This window comes from Scatophagus argus, chromosome 3 (assembly GCF_020382885.2).
Source record: "Scatophagus argus isolate fScaArg1 chromosome 3, fScaArg1.pri, whole genome shotgun sequence".
Lineage (NCBI taxonomy): Eukaryota > Metazoa > Chordata > Actinopteri > Scatophagidae > Scatophagus > Scatophagus argus.
Genome location: NC_058495.1, coordinates 15,556,861 through 15,573,953, shown reverse-complemented (window position 1 = coordinate 15,573,953; position 17,093 = coordinate 15,556,861). Strand labels below are relative to the sequence as shown.

The window sequence follows — 17,093 nt, the reverse complement described above, 5'->3', positions numbered from 1 at the left end:
ATCATTTAATGTGGCTTTGCATTTAAAACTTAGCAAAACAGGCAAAACTCTTCATCAGCTTGACATTTAAAGATGTTTATTTAGATGAATACCATAGCATAACAGAGATCTGATTTAGGTTGTTGTGGTTTAGCGAAACTGTAATACATCTCTGTCAATGTACAGTCTAATATAGATATATATAAACTACACTTAAAATAGCAATTATAGAAACCTTGATCAGTCAAATGCTGTCCCTCCTTTTGCAAGATGACAGCAATAAGTTTACTTTTAAAATGCTATAACAGTCAGCCAAAGCGCTGCAGTCTGTACTCATGCAGGTAAGTGAATAAACTTCACCGAACTGGTTTATTTTGATCTCTTCCTTATGTTGGCCTGACATGTTGTTACATGATTTGGCCAACAGGTGGCAGACACGACCTCTAATATCACCAATCAAAAAGACTATGAGGGGTTGTTACTGTGCAGGGTTTGATAAAGTGCAAAAGTATTTAATGCCCTGGTTCTGGTGTTTTTAAATAGTGTAGTTATTTTTGGCTCATTATATGATTTTGCATTAACGAGGACTGAAATTCTTGAACAGATGTGGGACAGATGTGTCATTTCAGTGGAATAGAAAATTTCACACACAGATGAATAAGCAGTTTATTATTGTTCATACTGAGAATTAAAATAATATTATCAGAAGAGCTATTAATTAAAGTTTCAATTGTACAAAATTAACACAGGCTAAAAAAATGTTTTGTGTCGCAGTGATTTTTAACGATCGTAAGGGAGGGACCGTTCAGCACACAAAGAGAGACCTCCTGTTGTCTTTTAACAAAAAAATATGATCAAAACATCCCCTTCTCTTTCTTCATGTTCAGCTGCTTCCACCGAGGCAGACTCACAAACTCATCTTTGGTGATCCCAAATAAGTTGCTGAAGTCAGAGTCAGAGAGATGTTTCTGAAAGCAAAACAAATGATCAACAACAACACACACACACACACACACACACACACACACACGACACTCTGCAGGGTAGATCTGACAGAGCAGCAAAGCATCATGTTTACAACAAAGCACACAAATGACTGAATCAGGAACAGATCAATGACAAAGTGCTCATTAATAAGCAACTTCTGAATAATGATAACAAATGAAAGTAACATGGATGGTACAGAAAGATATTAAGTTGAAGACTTGAGAGAAAGTAAAGCTTTTCTTTGTGGGTTCGTATTTCTCAATAATTTTCCAGAAGGTTTCAGGGAAAGAGCTACATGATTTCATACTAATTATAGAGAAAGTAAAGAGACTAGTTGAGCAAGCTGTCTAGAGACAGTATTATAGCCTGAGATGCTGTTACATCATCTGGCCAATAGATGGCAAAACAGACCTTTGTTATCAGAGTTAATAACATTTTAAAAGGTTTGTTACTGTGCTGGGTTTGTCCATAAAGACATGGTTGGATGAGTTTGGTGTGGAGGAACTTGACTGGCCCACACAGAGCCCTGACCTCAACCCCATCCAACACCTTTGGGATGGACTGGAGCAGAGATTGTGAGTCAGGCCTTTTGGTCCAACATCAGTGTGTGACCTCACAAATCCTCTACTGCAGGACAAAAATTCCCACAGAAACACTCCAAACTTCACAGAAGAGTGGAAGCCGTTACAGCTGCAAAGCTGTCTGTGTATTTACGATGTCATGTCATTAAAGTTCCTGTTGATGTAATGGTCGGTGTCCCAATACTTTTGTCTATATAAAGTATATCAAACACCAGACAAATAAGAGTAAGAATGATTAGATAACAATGTTTCCAATAATTAATGAATGATAAATTAATCTTTCTAGGTCTAAATCAAGCTTTTCTTCAAAGGAAATTACTAAAATACAAAAGAAAACTATAAACATTTTATTTTATAGTTTGTCATTTTGGATTTCTAAATAAAAGCGTTAAAGTGTAAAAGGAAGCTTCAGTGTTGTATTACGGATCTTTTCAAGAGAGTGTGAGAGTGTGTGTTATTTTCCATAACGTATCTGTATTATATTATACACACACACATACACACACCCACACACACACACACACACACACACACACACACTTTTACCTCTTTCTCAGATGGGTCAACACCTTCAGGCAGCTCGCTGGCGAGTTTGTTGACCAGATCGTCAAGTGGAAAACACTGATAGGTTTTCTCACTTTTAACACAGTTCTGCTCCTAGAAAGTCACACTGAGGTTCAGGTTCAAACTCTCATGTGTCTTCATCAATACATTACATTACTGTTCTGGCTGTATAAGATAACTAGTGTATGTTATTAATGCAAGTTTTTTAGTCCTGCCCCTCTTGGCATAAGTTAAAGTCACAGTTAAAGTTGGCTGGGCAAAAATAAATAGGTTAAAAGTTCAGCATGATTCGAGATGTTGACCTTGGGGTTGTGATGTCTGTCATTTCCTTCCACCTCTACATGTCCACTATCAAAATAAAAGCAAAACATCTGGGAAAATCTTCATGGTTAGAAAACTGCTGACCAGTTCATGCTGGTAACACAATGAAGTAAGACTTAATGTTTGTGGCCCAAAAGTAACCCTCAATTTCTGACTGTTCTTCTGTATATCTGTGTGAAGTCTAACAATAACACCATCTCTTTACTTCAAGCAAAACTTTATCTCAAATAGAGCAAGAGCAAGAGAAACGGGAACATCTTGGCACTACTGTATCAGAGCAGAAACAATAATTTCTATTGCCTGAAAAGCTTAAATGATTTTTAAAATAGACTGAACATACAGGTGCAACATGAACAGCTGATGCTTCATCTCCCAACTCCCTCTTCAAGTCCTCATAGCTCTTTCCTCCCTTGAAGAAAGAAACGTCTGTCAGCTTATGTGTTTTTTTCACTCATTACTGCACGTATTGAAACTCTACTTCAAAACACTCACGCTCCATTTGGAGGGGTCCCAGGCTGTGAACCACCCAGTGAAGGTGGGCGGCTCAAATCCCTGCTTGATCAAAACCATGGGGGTGCTCGGGTCTCTGTTGCCCGGGTGGGTGCGAAGGTACTCTTGGCTTGTGATGATTGCTTCTTTGCGCTCCACCTCATTGGCCTCTTTACCGATCCAGATAAACACCTGCGGCCAAAGATAAGAAAATGCAGAATGAGGCTTAATTTAAGATTTACCTCTGCATAACATGCCGTTTCTCAGTTTTGTCTGGCCATGCCGACAAAAGAAATAACTACATGATTAAGTTTGTTTATATCCATTACAAGCGGTGTCACCTCATACCTGGTCCCACGTGTCAAGTAGCATGACATCATCCTCGTTGAGGTCGTCCTGCGTGAACTGAGTCACCTCGGTCACGATGAAACGGCCTGTCTTATTGGAGCATTCGAACAGGCGTGGCTGGTGGTCTGGAACAGTCTGCTGCAGCCTGTGGTCGACAAGCGTCGCAGAAGCTCTCATGAAACGCTCAATTGCAAATGTTATGTCATCGTGCCATCCTCACCTCTTGTCGCTCGCATAGGGAGCTTTCCCTCCAAGCAGCTCCCAGAACTCAATGGGCTCCTGACCCTCTGCCACAATCTCCTCAGAGCCTTTCTGGCCAAGCACAGAGCTGACCTCCTTTGCCATGGCTCTCTCGTCTCCACTTGATCCCTGGTGACAAAAAGTGAGGAGCACTTTTTTAATATTTGAACCGTATTGTCATGGAAAGTCTGACAATACAATCTCATCTCAAAAGAGTGTTTGACTCAAGAAAACTTTAACAAAGCAGTTTTTCCCATCTTAGTGCTTTGATATAGTCCACTTAATGGACAGTGTATTGACATGTATGTGGACAAGCAAACTAATCTCCTGCTATAACAGCCTCCAGTTTTCTTTCTGGTAGATTTTTGAATCTGTGGGGATTTTCTGCCGCTCAGCCACAGGAGCATTAGTGATGCTCGGAAATAAGGTCGGGCTCTTAGTCTGCATTCCAATTCATCCCAAAGCTGTTGGATCGGGTCGAGGCTTAGGGATCTTTCTGGACCTTGCTTTTTGCACAAGGGCATGTTGAAAGGGGAAAAGGTCTTCTCCCAACTGTCGTCTAATGTATCATTGTACCCTGTAGCATTAGTTCCTTTGTTTCACTTAACTTACGACAAATCACAAAAAACAGTCCTACACAAAAAGCACACAAAAGTTTCTCAGTGTTGGTTTCTCCATTATCTTGGGCACATAAAAAGTATGTTTATATATATATGTTTTTATGTAACCACAGCTGTGATCATATATTAAAGATGAAAAAAAATATGGAAAAAATATATATTTCAGCTGTAGTTAACAGCATCTTCTTTACCTTTCCACACCACAGATAGATTTCTGATTGGCTCTTTAGTAAAAACACATCATTAGAGTTCAGAGAGGTGGCCAGGGCTGGAACCTCGATGGCTTTTGTGTTGGATGGGTCAGAGCCATGGACCTGGAACAACCTTATTGGTGGTTCTGGGTCAGATGATCCTTTTCTAGATGTGCCGCCCTAATAGAAGAAAGAGAAATATTCTGCACTGATATAAAAACTGCTTTTACCTGCCAAAAACACTTAAGCAGAGAACAATATCCACTTGTTGATAAACCTGTGAAAAAAAATAAATGTGCATAATGTTTCCAAAGAAATTAATGATAATAATAATCAATAGTCATACCTCAAAGATGACCATTTTACCCTTGAAAACTGCCATAAAGTGTCGTGGTTCTTTGCCCATTGTTATCCTCACTTGAACTGGCTCACCACCGTACTTCTGATCCAAATCTACAGCCTGAAATGCTGAGGCTGCCAGCTCATCCTGTGTTGCGTGACGTCCCTGAAAGAATAAACAGTGAAGTGGGAAAATTTCATCTTGTAATACAGAGATAACCAGAAAAAAAATCCAAAGCAGGAATAACAAAGGATTGACTTTTGTGTCAGCAACTCAGAACTCACCTGCCATATATAGAGTAAGTAACACTTCTTGCTGTTAACCAAGTAAGTGTAGAGGATCAGGTAGCAGTCTCCTCCATAGAAGTATCCATACCATTCAGGGTCCACCGGGACAAGCTCCAGATTCTCAATTCTCCACACCTGTGCACATCAAAAAGGTAAATTTACTCCGAATCACAAAGCTGCTTGTATATACTTGTATATATAGTTAGCTCACTGACAGACATTTTGCCACTGGATGTTTATATAGTATACTAGCATGCCAACATTAGCTATTTGGAATGTTGCAGTTAATAAGGTAACATAATCACATTTAAAATATTAGTGTTTATTTAACATTCTTATTCTGATATTAGACTGTTAGCGCTCAGCTCAGTCTACAGCAGAAGCTGACAGTATTGAGTCATTAGTTTTTTGGACCTTCTGACACATCAGATGATTGACTGATCCTTCTCGATGTGAATTCAGATTAAACTGTCACAGATACCTCCACTTGACCTGTGCCGTTGTCCACCATTCGCTCCTGTGCAGCCACCTGTGGCATCACGTGCATCAGAGTGGCATCAAATTTTTCCTGTGTGATATGAGCTAAAACAGAATGTGGTCACAAAACAAAATCGTTATATAATCGACAACCAACTGATGTTTGAAGGAAAGTATGTTTTTTTTAATCAGAAGCAGAAGGTTCTTTTGGCCCATGCTGATTGCGCTTTTGTGAATTTAACAACACACATACCCACTTTCCCTCTTGTATTCACTTTACCCAGACCTTGAGTCTGGTCCTTAACTGTCCACCTCTGGAACAGCTGTTTGAAGAGAGCTGACTCTGCACCGTCATTCACCGTCTCCACATTTGTAGTGATTGGGTAGTTTTTGGCTTTAATGAACTCCTGCCAGTCAGAAAAAAAACCAAAAGGAAACATATTGACTGACCAATTTAGGAACACCAGGATAAACCTAATGCAATCTAATGCAACAACCTTGAAATAAACCCACCCGAGTGTAAATACAGCACACAAAAGCAATCACAAGCTGAGACGTAGAGTCACTTACCAAAGCTCTGCTCATAGCAGCCTGTCTTTCAGCTTTGTCTGCTTTCTTCCCTTTCCACACAAAGATTTTCGTTCCTCCTTGATCCAGGAAATAGCAGTCCTGAATAGATAATTACATGAAGTATGCATCACTTAACCATTTCATACCATCAATAAATAAACTATTTTACATTCAAGCTCCTTCAGTCATTTGAGTCCAAACAGAGGTGTCAACAGTTTAAAGCCTTATTAAACCATAATAAACAGTGCATACATTCTTTATTTGGTTCAGTATCGCACCAACTCACATCATGGTTGAGGAGATCCTGAGTCAGCGGTCTGGTAGCGATTTCAGTGACCTTCATCTGACCATCAGCATCCGACACGCTGTGAAATGAAGCCACAAACAAGTCAGAAGGAACATGCAACACTTCAAGTGGACATGGATGAATCCTCATCACTGTAGCAGCTCACTGGTGAAGTGTCAGTTTTGACTTCTGCTCTTGATCGGCGGTTTCATCCGGAGGTCCATCCATCAGCGCGGAGGTTCTTTCTCCAAGAGCTCCATTCAGGATCTCCATGTTCTGAGGAAAGTTGCTCTCTGCTTCCCCTTCAGTCACTCTGATCTCTGCCCGGCCTCCTCGCTCTCTGTCTCGGATGTCTTTGGCCAGCAACATGCCCTGAGAAGGAGCAGCACAACACAGAAAAACCACACAATCCAGAAATTTAAGACTTGAAATTGAAAATTATGACCACATCTTAAGGAAATATACTACAAAATTTAAAATCAGTTTTAAAAGTTTGATGTCATCAGCTGTCCGTTTAGGCAGGTCTTATCACAGTTTTGTTTTGTTTCAAATGTTCATTTTTCTTATAAGTTTGGCCTTGATTCGTTATCTGATGCCATCAAAATGAAACGCCATAATTGACAGATGAGTACTGGAACTCAGCTCCGAACAATGTCATCAGTTCACAGTTTCAGTGTGCGATCGCCGCCATATTTTGGCTTCATTTTTGTACAAGTGGGAGGAACTGGAGACATATCATCCATCTTTATATATAGGACATGCAACTATGATGAACGTGTACGTCAACTAATGGCTGAACCAAGTTAAAAATGGAGTAAAGTTGTTCAGTCGTCACTGCACTGCTGTTATATAGCCTTGAACTGTAAATGGTGGGGTAATGAATCACTCAGAGCCTGCAGCGTTTTCACAGGAAGAAGGAAATGAGCTTCGACATAACTTTCCATAAAGGTTTAATCATGGTATTTAGATCTTGTGAGGGCAGGAAGAAACGCACCCAACTAACTCAGACTTCAAATGTCTGTCATGTACATCCAGATTAAATGATGCAAACAGACATGAAAGCAAGTATTCTGGGGTTCAAACACTCAAGGCAACTCAAGTGTTCTTTCATATTTCTTTTCAATTCACAAAGTCATAAAATATCTTTAAATTAGAATATCCAGATAGTTCACAAAGTAGCTTTATTTTAAGATTTTTGTCTCACATTGAGAATTAAAGTTGAAAATGTTCTCACTGGTGAGCTGATTGAATATCTCGTATTATTGAAAAAGAAGTTGTAAGAATGAAAAAAACATGCAGAGGATGAGATAAGTGCAAAATGAGATTTGTTTTCTACTAATGTATGTGTTCCCATATGAGTCCTGCATCCAGCAAGATGTGCAAGCAGCCGCACGGCCACAGAAATCCTACTTTCAACTTTTCCTGTTTGTTACTCTTGGGTCCGTTCCACTGAACGATGGTCTTGCCAATATCCAACAAAAACACATCTCCGAGGTTGAAGCTGTTCCAGCTCATCTCCACCTGAAACAAATTAAAAACATAAAGCTCTCTTTCTTCATGACATCCTCTGTCCCATATTGTTACATAACCACTGAGAGGTGTGGCTCACCTCCTTTGCAATCACTCTTTTCTTCCCTTTGACATGAAGCAGTCTCTTAACATCATAGGTGTTGGTTTCAGTGTGCCTCATGCCCGATGCAACTCCACCTTTCTTATAGCTGAATGAGATTGGGGGGGGGGGGGGGGGGGTTATGTTTTCTTTACCGTTTATAAATTATTGGACTATTGTGATGACATTTTTACCCACATGATTCCTTGTTTGAAGTAGCCCCTAAAGGCATCAGACTCGTGGTTCTGAACCTCGCGGTGCTGGACCGGAGTAGAACCCAAAAACTCATCGAGCTGGATGGTGTAAACAGCAGCTGCACCCTGTTCATCCTGAGTAGACTGTGAGCCGATCCAGTAGTGGATATCATAACTCAGAGAGCTGCTCACCTTCTGAGTCTGAGGAAATACAAGAGTGGGGAAAACGGTGTGTTTTGTCTCTCCTTCATCGTACAAAACACATATCTAAAGGGCAAAGTCTACAAATACAGCAGCAGGGTTTTCATGAACAGCCCTGGCATCCAAAACCGCAATGATTCATTAGTCACCTTCACAGACTTACAGACAGAAGTACGTAGCAGTCACCCTCATAAAAGTTTCCATAAGATTTCTCAGGGACTTGTACCAGCTCCATTTTCTGTTGTACACAGAGAGAGAAAACTGTCCATTTTATGGCCACCAAAAAAATCTACACTTCAGATCCAATAATTAGAAATCCAGAAATACCTCAACCTAGCAGACTTTTTTGTCTTGTTACCAGGAAACCAAAAAGCTGATTTTGACTATTGCAGAAACAACTACAGAATCAAATTACCTCAATTCTCCAGATTATAATCCCTGGACTGTTAGTCACTGCTCTGAATGTATACTCCATCTTGCACTCAGTTTCAGTGGCACTTTTGTTTCTTGGTTTTTCTTTTTCTGAAAGAGGCAATCGCTTATTAGAGCGAAACTCCATTATCAGTCATCCATTCAATCATCCATTATCACATATTTGCAATAATAAATACAATTTCCTCCTGTCCACACCTAAAACAGCACAAATGTTGACATTGTTTTCAAAGATTTTGATCTTTAGTCTGTTTTCTCTTGATAAACTGCACAAAATATATCTAACGAAATAGAAACGTGCATAGAGTCAAAATGAACAAATCTCAGAGATTCTATGTTAAAAGACAAAACATACCTGATATTCTTGCTTGAAACCTTTCCTGTGAGCTTTTAGGTTTGTCCAACAGCTGATTTTCTATCTGATAACAAGAGACCCTCAATCCTCTTCCCCTCGGTAACTCTAGATTTGCCTGCCTATTTGCATGTTTCAGGACCTTTCACAGTGTTCTGCCCAATCACTGAGGAAGACACACAATCCTGTAGGCAAATGTGCTCAAAAAAAGATTGACTCATATTCAAATGCACACAGACACAGTGTAACCCTGATCAGCGCCAACATGTATGTTCGTTTTCCAGGCCACTTGGCCTTGTACTTCCACATTTGCACCATATATATAAATACAGCAAAGGACATCCTTTAAGCAATAACACAAGCACTAATTAGCTTTCATATAAGACATTAACTGTAGTTACTGAAAACCATAAAGATAACAATTGTTTATATTATCATCAGCTGTAGTTTTAGCTGTAGTGGTAGCAGAAGTAATCAAGCATTATTAGTATAATGTGATACGTTATCCACTGTGCTATGAACATGATGATGATGTAAATTCATACCCACTAAGGCAAATGAGGTCAGGCATCGATGCAGTTTACTCTGCCACTGCTGACACCCTGATGGTCAGGTTAGAGGTATTATTGGCCACAAAACATTGGTGAGCATGATGGCGTGGACCCACCCTGGACTTGTCTCCTTCTGAGAGGACACTGCTTTCAAATGTCTGCAGAAAGAATCAATAAAAAAATGAGATCAAAGTGTGTCTACAGCTTGTGGAGAGGACTGCTATGTGAAAGTCTGATCGATGGCCTCAAGTGATGTCACATCTCTTGGGTCTGAAGATGGCGAGTTTGAACATGAAAAAACAATCTGGAGGAGGGGAATTAGAGACTTCTGTAGCCCGGTCCTCATGTCTGCTGGCGACTCAGCTCAAGGGTACATTAGCTGCTGAGTAGCATAACACACTCAAATGTCAGACCGACCTGTCAGTGGTGGATGTGCATTGTGGGTAAATTTGGCTCATGCTCACACTGGCTCATTTAATAATCATCATTTTTTAACATTTTTTACACAAATCCTAACTGTGTGTACTATATCATTTAATTATTTTTTCCTCTCTGCTCACTTTATCTAAACAAAATAAAAATGAATTAGGAAAAAAAGACTCATATCAGCCCAGAGCATATCCCACCTCTTGCCTATTGCTAGCTGTGATAGTTCCCAGCCCCCCCTGCGACGAAATGGATGGATGAATGGATGGATGAAAAAAGACTCATATTCAAATACTGATATCCTTATATAAATAATCCTCAACCAATGATCATGCATCATGAGATAAAGTCATAAAAGTGCCTTACATTAGCATGAATTACAAAACCATATTGTACATAATGCCCAGTACAGTAGACCTTCAGTTGTAGCATTATTAAAGTGCATTAGAGGTGTAATTCATGTTTTTGCGAGTTACAGCCTGGCACAACAGAGTACTGTTGGTAGGAGCAAGAAAAAGATCCATCGCAAGTTAATTTAGAGTGAGGAACCTCTAATGTACTGATAATTGTGTAAAGTTAAAATTGCATATGGTCAAAATTAAATTTCAATGTGCAAGAAAATATGATGAAGTACTCTCTGTGAAGCTTATGTACAATGCCATTTTTCCCTGCATGCTGCACAATGGGTTTTAACTGAGCTGTTGCCCTGTTACATGCAGATAGTGCCCTTTTATAATTTGTTTTTTCACCCCTGCCCCTCAGACGGCCTCAGTCCGCCATAACTACGCTTTTTCAGGTTGTTCCAGGATTGGGGAGCATTAACTGAAAACACCCAGTCACCTTTTGTCACCGGGCTGGACTTGAGAATGACCCATAGAGCCTCAGGCTACCTCAGATTTGAGAAGCTCACTGAACTCGCAAGGTACAAGCGAGGTGCTCTTATAATTACATGTGACACCAGAGACAGTATTAACACTATGTCCTCAGTAATTCACCACCAGCCAACTAACCACTGTTGTTGCTATAGACATAAACCCATTATTACACTTGCTCCTGTGCACAGTAGACACAACTGTAACATGACCACAAATTACTTAACCAATGAATGAAGCTCTAAAAGAAACTTCCTACACGTTATTATTTTTGCATTATTTTTGCTTTTCTGACACTATTTTATTTTCTCCAAGTTCACCACTCTGTTCATTACATTTTAGGCTCACATGGGAGGTCAGAGCGTGCCTGTTTATTTAGATATGGTTTGTGTTTCTGGACATAATTTGTAAGGTTTCATTTCACATGTACTGTTTTTACAGTTGTTTATGTTTAAGGTTTCCCTGAGGTCGAACCTTAAGTAATTAAGTTATCGATAGTATCATATATGTTGTAATTTAATTTAGTGGCTTAGCAGTGTCCTGAGCACTTACGTATATATATATATATTAGCTTGTGTGATAGCATTGCTACTGCTGCTTTGGGTGTGTGTCTTTTATATGTTGTCAGATATGACTTCTTCTAACTTGTGTCTGACTTGCGGCACCCTCCTGAGGTTTAATAAAGTTATTTAATTTAATCTAATCTAATCCAAAAATGCCAATAGAGAACTCCTGGATCTGGTCATCTGATTTTCACATTTTGCACATCAGATGTCTACTTTCATCTTTCAGACTAAAAAAAACAAAAAAACAATTGGGATTAGAGCTCAGGACAACATCTGAGAAATTGTGTCTGGTACAAGACATCGTGTTCCACACAACTCCCTGCTGCAGAGTTTAAAACATGGATTATTTTCTGAAGATTGTTAAAATTTAGTTCAAGGTCTTCTCCTTAGCTCAGGAGTGCAGCACAGCCTCACTGACTCCTGATTCCCACTCACATTACATTTCCTCCTCTTACGTAGGTTGTGGTCTTGCGCCCATTGAGGACTTGTGTTTTCAATCAAAAGCTTCCTACCACACATACATTTAAACTTCATGCTATATGTTTTTGGTGGTTTTCAGCTTGTCGATTAGGTAAAAGCCTAAGTAAAGGTAAAAACACACTGACTTTCTTAAAGACTTCATGCTTCCATCTACACCAGATGTTTTTTGCTCCACCCACACAGCTTAGTAAAACATTCCAGCCCACCTCTGGGAGTCTGCTGGCTCCTCCACACTCCCTCACTGAACTCCAGTCAAAATTTTACAGGAGCTAAAGAGACTGAGCTGACACAAAATGAGAGGACTTGTTGTCTTGGTTACTTTGGCTTGCTTTGCCACTGCTCAGCACCAAGCACTGATTGACTACTTGGAGCGGAGGCTGCTTGCTATTGAGGTAAGACTCACTTTACCTCCCTGCCGAGCCCTGTGCTCCAGAGTCCCCCAGAGGGGGAAACTTCCAGGGAGAGGGCAAAGGCAATGGAATGCAGATGTGGGCAAAACCTGGGGAAAATGCTGGAAAATACAGCTGTGTGAAATGTGATTAAGAGCTTCTCATCTGGATTAATCGACCGAGAGAAAAGTGTAGTTTAAAAGTCTGATTAATGCAGATAATGCATATGTGATGTCCAAAATGACACAACCCACACAAAAACTGTGGTTTGTAAACATTATGGAAAATTCTAAAATGATATAAAACTGCTTTGTTTAGAAGAGTTGTGTCATGTTGGCATTCAAAAATTACATTTATCATTATGATCAAGTGAAAGTAATTATTTCAACAGCAACAGATTAAACAGCTTTGAGACAGTTTCCTGAATGAGTTCAAAGTTATTTTTGTGATGGAGTAACTACATTATCTGAAAGGACAGGCTGCTGCTAAACCTCTAACAGCTCACCCACTTGTCATTCAGTTGTTCTAACTTAATAATAAGATGTAAAATATGTTCTGTTCTATTATATTAGGTCTAAAGTAAGTCTACCAGAGTTAATTTGACAAAACTTATTCTGTAATGTGGGGCCAGACTTTACTGATCACCTGTAGAGAAAATCTCTCTTCATTTTTCTCCTCCACAGAGAGGTCAGAGGTCAGCATCAGCCACAGACTGAGCTGGTAGGATTTGGTGTTTTGCTAAAGGACATTTGAGCAGGGTGGTTAGTTGCCACGTATGGCCTGAACCTGGTCATTTGAGGGATGAGTTTCCTACTCATTATGCCTTTCTGTCCCGGTTTATTTACTGAGCCATAAAATTATGGCCTTTTCAGAGCTTTCTGGAACTGCATTCACAGTTTCTGTAAATCAAATATACCAGTGTTGCTCATATTACCGAATTACAAACGACTAAGATGGAGTGAACACTTCAGCTGGTTTAAAAATTCACACTTAACTAATCACCTTGTTTTAAAACAGGACCGGATCTCTCTGTGGCATGAACAGACCACCCGCTACGCCTCAGAGCTGCGGGAACTGAAGCAACAGATGGTTTCCCAGCTGGAGAATCTGGATAAAGAGAAAGAGATACTGAGAACGAATCTGGACAGCGTGGGGACACGGGTGGATCGGGTTGAGCGTGAGCTGGACTACCTGGAGACTCAGAATGGGGCGCAGCCTTGTGTGGATGTGGACGACAAACTAATCGAGCAGCAGGTGACAATGGTGCAGGAGAAGCAGAAGGCCAAGTACTTAAAACTATCAGGTGAGGTATGATGTGCTTAATCTGAACCTAAAATGACCTGTGAAAATGACCTAACACTCTCTCATACATCCCATGAAAACTTGCTACTTGATAAGTGGTATTAATAACTGAGATATGTTCACATAAAAGATAAGGATGGTGTTACTTGATATTTTTCTTGCTGGTAGCAAATCAATGGTGGTTCAAGTAACGTGACAAACGAGACAAACTTTACAAATGAGCTAAAGAAATAGTTTAACATATTGAAAAATACTCTCATTTGCTTTTTGGATGTTTGATGAAAAGATCACCACTTTCATACTGTTTCATACAGTATCTGTCTGTTAAATATGAAGCTGGAACTGGCAGCAGGTTAGCTTAGCTTAGCATATAGCCTGAAAAATGCTAGCTAGCACCTGTCCAAAGGAAATTCAGTCTGCCCACAAACATCTGTAAACCTCACATGTGAACACATCACGTTCCTTTTTTTTACTCTGTACAGATGAAAAGCATGAAAACAACAGATTTTGTGTGCTGGAATATCTTTTGGCTGGAAGCAGTAAACTCTAATAGCCATATTTTCTAAAATGTTGAGCTATTCTTCGAAAGCAGTTCTGATATATTCAAATCAACATATTTGACATGTCACTGAGGGCTCGTTCATCATGTAGAACCTGTCACTCTCGATTTCAGACTGCAGCGACATGATTTCCAGCATTAAAGCCATGAAGATCTTAAAGCGAGTTGGAGAGCCAAAGGGCATGTGGACCAAAGACACCAGCAGGGGCTCTGGGAAGGTTTACATTTTTAGCGGGACAGATGAGGACACCATCCTTGAGTTTGCTTCTGTGCAGGACTTAACACGCTCCCTGGGCATGTCTCTGTCCAAGAACGTGAAGCTGCCGTCAGCCTGGAGGGGAACAGGACACATTGTCTACAACAATCACGTATATTATGTAAGTCAGGCTGAAGAAATAATGGTGGTTAAATATGACATGAAGAACAGCTCTGTGACAGACAGCGCAGTGTTTCCAGTGCAGGACCACGTCCCAGTGTACAGCCTGAGCCCTGAGACAATGATGGACTTGGCTGTGGACGAGGAGGGCCTATGGGCCATTTATGCCACGCGGCAGAACGACAGGCACATATCTATGGCTAAAATGGACGCCAGCTCGTTGGACATCGAGCAAATGTGGGACACAAACTGTCCACGAGAGAACGCAGAGGCAGCTTTCGTCATCTGTGGCACTTTGTACGTGGTGTACAACACCCAGCAACCTGGTCGCTCACGTGTCCAGTGTGTATATGATGTCAACGGTATGGTGACCAATGAAGAGGCACCATTGGTTTACTTTCCAAAGCGTTACGGAGCCCACTCCAGTCTGAAGTACAACCCACACGAGCAGCTGCTGTACGCCTGGGACGATGGCTACCAGATCCTCTACAAGCTAGCCATGAAGAAGAAACTAGAAGTTTGAGTTAATAATACACTGTGCCATCCTTCCAAAACTTCTACAAACACACCCAAACCCCCTTTAGGTATCATACTAGTGTTTTTACAAGTTTGAGCCTCTTAACTACAAATCATGTGTACCTTATATCGCTGCTGACCATTTTTAACGCATGCTGTAGAATTTCAGATCTCTGAATGTGTCTTTTCGTACCTCTCAGGCTACCACTGATTTCCATATGGTAGCATAATTAACTAGCAAAGTCTTGAAGCTCAGTCAGTCTGTGTAATCCAGTGACCATCAAGTGTGCAACTTATTTAATTTTGTTTGTCAGTTTCTTTATTGTGACTCGGTACAACAGTTAGAGTCGAGACTCCTTGTATAGTTACTGTGACATTTAAAAACAATCGAGACTCCTTTTAAAAGTCGCAGTAATTATGCAAAATTATAGCAGAAAACATGCAGACCCGACTGAGCCTTCAGTGTGTCGCATTAAACAACTTAGGCAAGACAACAACGAGGATGGAAAAGGCACACTTAAAATCTACAAAAGCACTCCAATATGTTGTGCAAAATAATCAGCAGTGAATTTCAACTGTAAAATGCGATATCAGTGACGTGGGCTTTAAGTCTGAATCTCTAAAAGCCTGAACAGGTGAGACACAGCTGGGTTGTGGAGCTGTACTCCAAATTTTGAACGGTGTAATGTGATTTCTTTATCTGAGGCACAGTTTCTCACCCCTGATCAGACTGCACTGCGCTTTCATTTTTCACAATCATTTCTGTGTCTACTAGTGCCTCAGTTTACTGAACTTACCTGTGACCTCTAGTGCTGCTGTCTCTAGTGGGTTACTTTAGGTTGTGGTGTTAAGCACTCATTTCTTTTTTTGTTCACGCTACAAATAAAGGACACATTATACTTTCAAATTAGTATAATTTACAGCACCACTCACTTTAACTGCACTAACAGAATCTGCTCGTGTCTTTAGATTTTCCTGTGTGAATACATTTCGTTAACATGAATCGATAGCATTACATGAAAGCACTCTGGTGTGTTACTCTGTTGAATTCCACCTTATTTCTGTCACACCCCTGGTCACGTGTGCTCTCCTGCAACCGTTTCACCCAGAGGAAGCGCCTCACTTTGAGAACCATTGCTTTATGAATCAAATTTAACAGTTATCTATAATAATTCAGTCTGAACACAGGCTTTAGTGTTGCAGAAATAGTGAGTATAATAATAATGCGATATTGTATAAATGGTTAGTTCAGAGGATAGCTTTAAAATTTAATTTTGCAGCTTTAACAATTTATCAGTCTTCAAAAATGTTGATTTAATTTTTTTTTTTTCAATGCAATAATCCCGTCATTAGGATACATGTGAGAAACAGCTAGCTGGCTAGAACTGTTAAATTACTCTGTTTAAGTATTATGTCTACAGGTTGAAAGCATACATATTTTGTGGTGTTTACTTATGAAATTAAATGAGCAAAGAGCACCACTGATTGAACTATGCCTCTCATACAATACAATTGTTCATTAATTTATACACAATATGGACAAAGGTATTGGGACACCTGACCGTTACACCAATGACATCACAGCTTTGCAGCTGTAACAGCTTCCACTCCTCTGTGAAGGCTTTCCACAAGATTTTGTTGTGTTTCTGTGGGAATTTTTGCCCATTCATGCAGTAGAGCATTTGTGAGGTCAGGCACTGATGTTGGACCAAAAGGCCTGACTCACCATCTCCGTTCCAGTTCATCCCAAAGGTGTTTGATGGGGTTGAGGTCAGGGCTCTGTGTGGGCCAGTCAAGTTCCTCCACACCAAACTCATCCAACCATGTCTTTATGGACTTTGCTTTGTGCACTGAGACACAGTCATGCTGGAATAGAAAAGGGCCTTCCCCAAACTGTTGCCACAAACTTCAAAGCATAGCATTGTCCAAAATGTCTTGGTATGCTGAAGCATTAAGATTTCACTTCACTGGAAATAAGGAGCCAAACC

General features: G+C 40.2%; 2 protein-coding genes across 2 annotated transcripts; one reads left to right on the top strand and one right to left on the bottom strand.

Annotated features, from left to right (window-relative positions):
- Positions 1-80: 80 nt before the first annotated feature.
- avil (advillin) lies at positions 81-9,197 on the bottom strand. The gene is made up of 20 exons (XM_046384088.1): positions 9,072-9,197; positions 8,700-8,806; positions 8,448-8,522; positions 8,088-8,284; positions 7,890-7,998; positions 7,691-7,801; positions 6,447-6,652; positions 6,281-6,359; positions 5,995-6,093; positions 5,678-5,831; positions 5,429-5,529; positions 4,945-5,082; positions 4,667-4,825; positions 4,321-4,500; positions 3,490-3,638; positions 3,270-3,414; positions 2,925-3,113; positions 2,773-2,841; positions 2,094-2,204; positions 81-947 (listed from the first exon to the last, which is right to left on the bottom strand). The coding sequence occupies exons 2-20, from the start codon at positions 8,757-8,759 to the stop codon at positions 834-836; spliced, it is 2,445 nt and encodes an 814-aa protein (XP_046240044.1). The 5' UTR covers positions 8,760-8,806; positions 9,072-9,197; the 3' UTR covers positions 81-833.
- Positions 9,198-12,210: 3,013 nt separating this feature from the next.
- Positions 12,211-16,007, top strand: olfml3b (olfactomedin-like 3b). The gene is made up of 3 exons (XM_046384089.1): positions 12,211-12,355; positions 13,370-13,655; positions 14,328-16,007. Exons 1-3 carry the CDS (start codon positions 12,257-12,259, stop codon positions 15,110-15,112), a joined length of 1,170 nt encoding a protein of 389 aa, XP_046240045.1. The 5' UTR covers positions 12,211-12,256; the 3' UTR covers positions 15,113-16,007.
- The last annotated feature ends 1,086 nt before the right edge of the window (positions 16,008-17,093 follow it).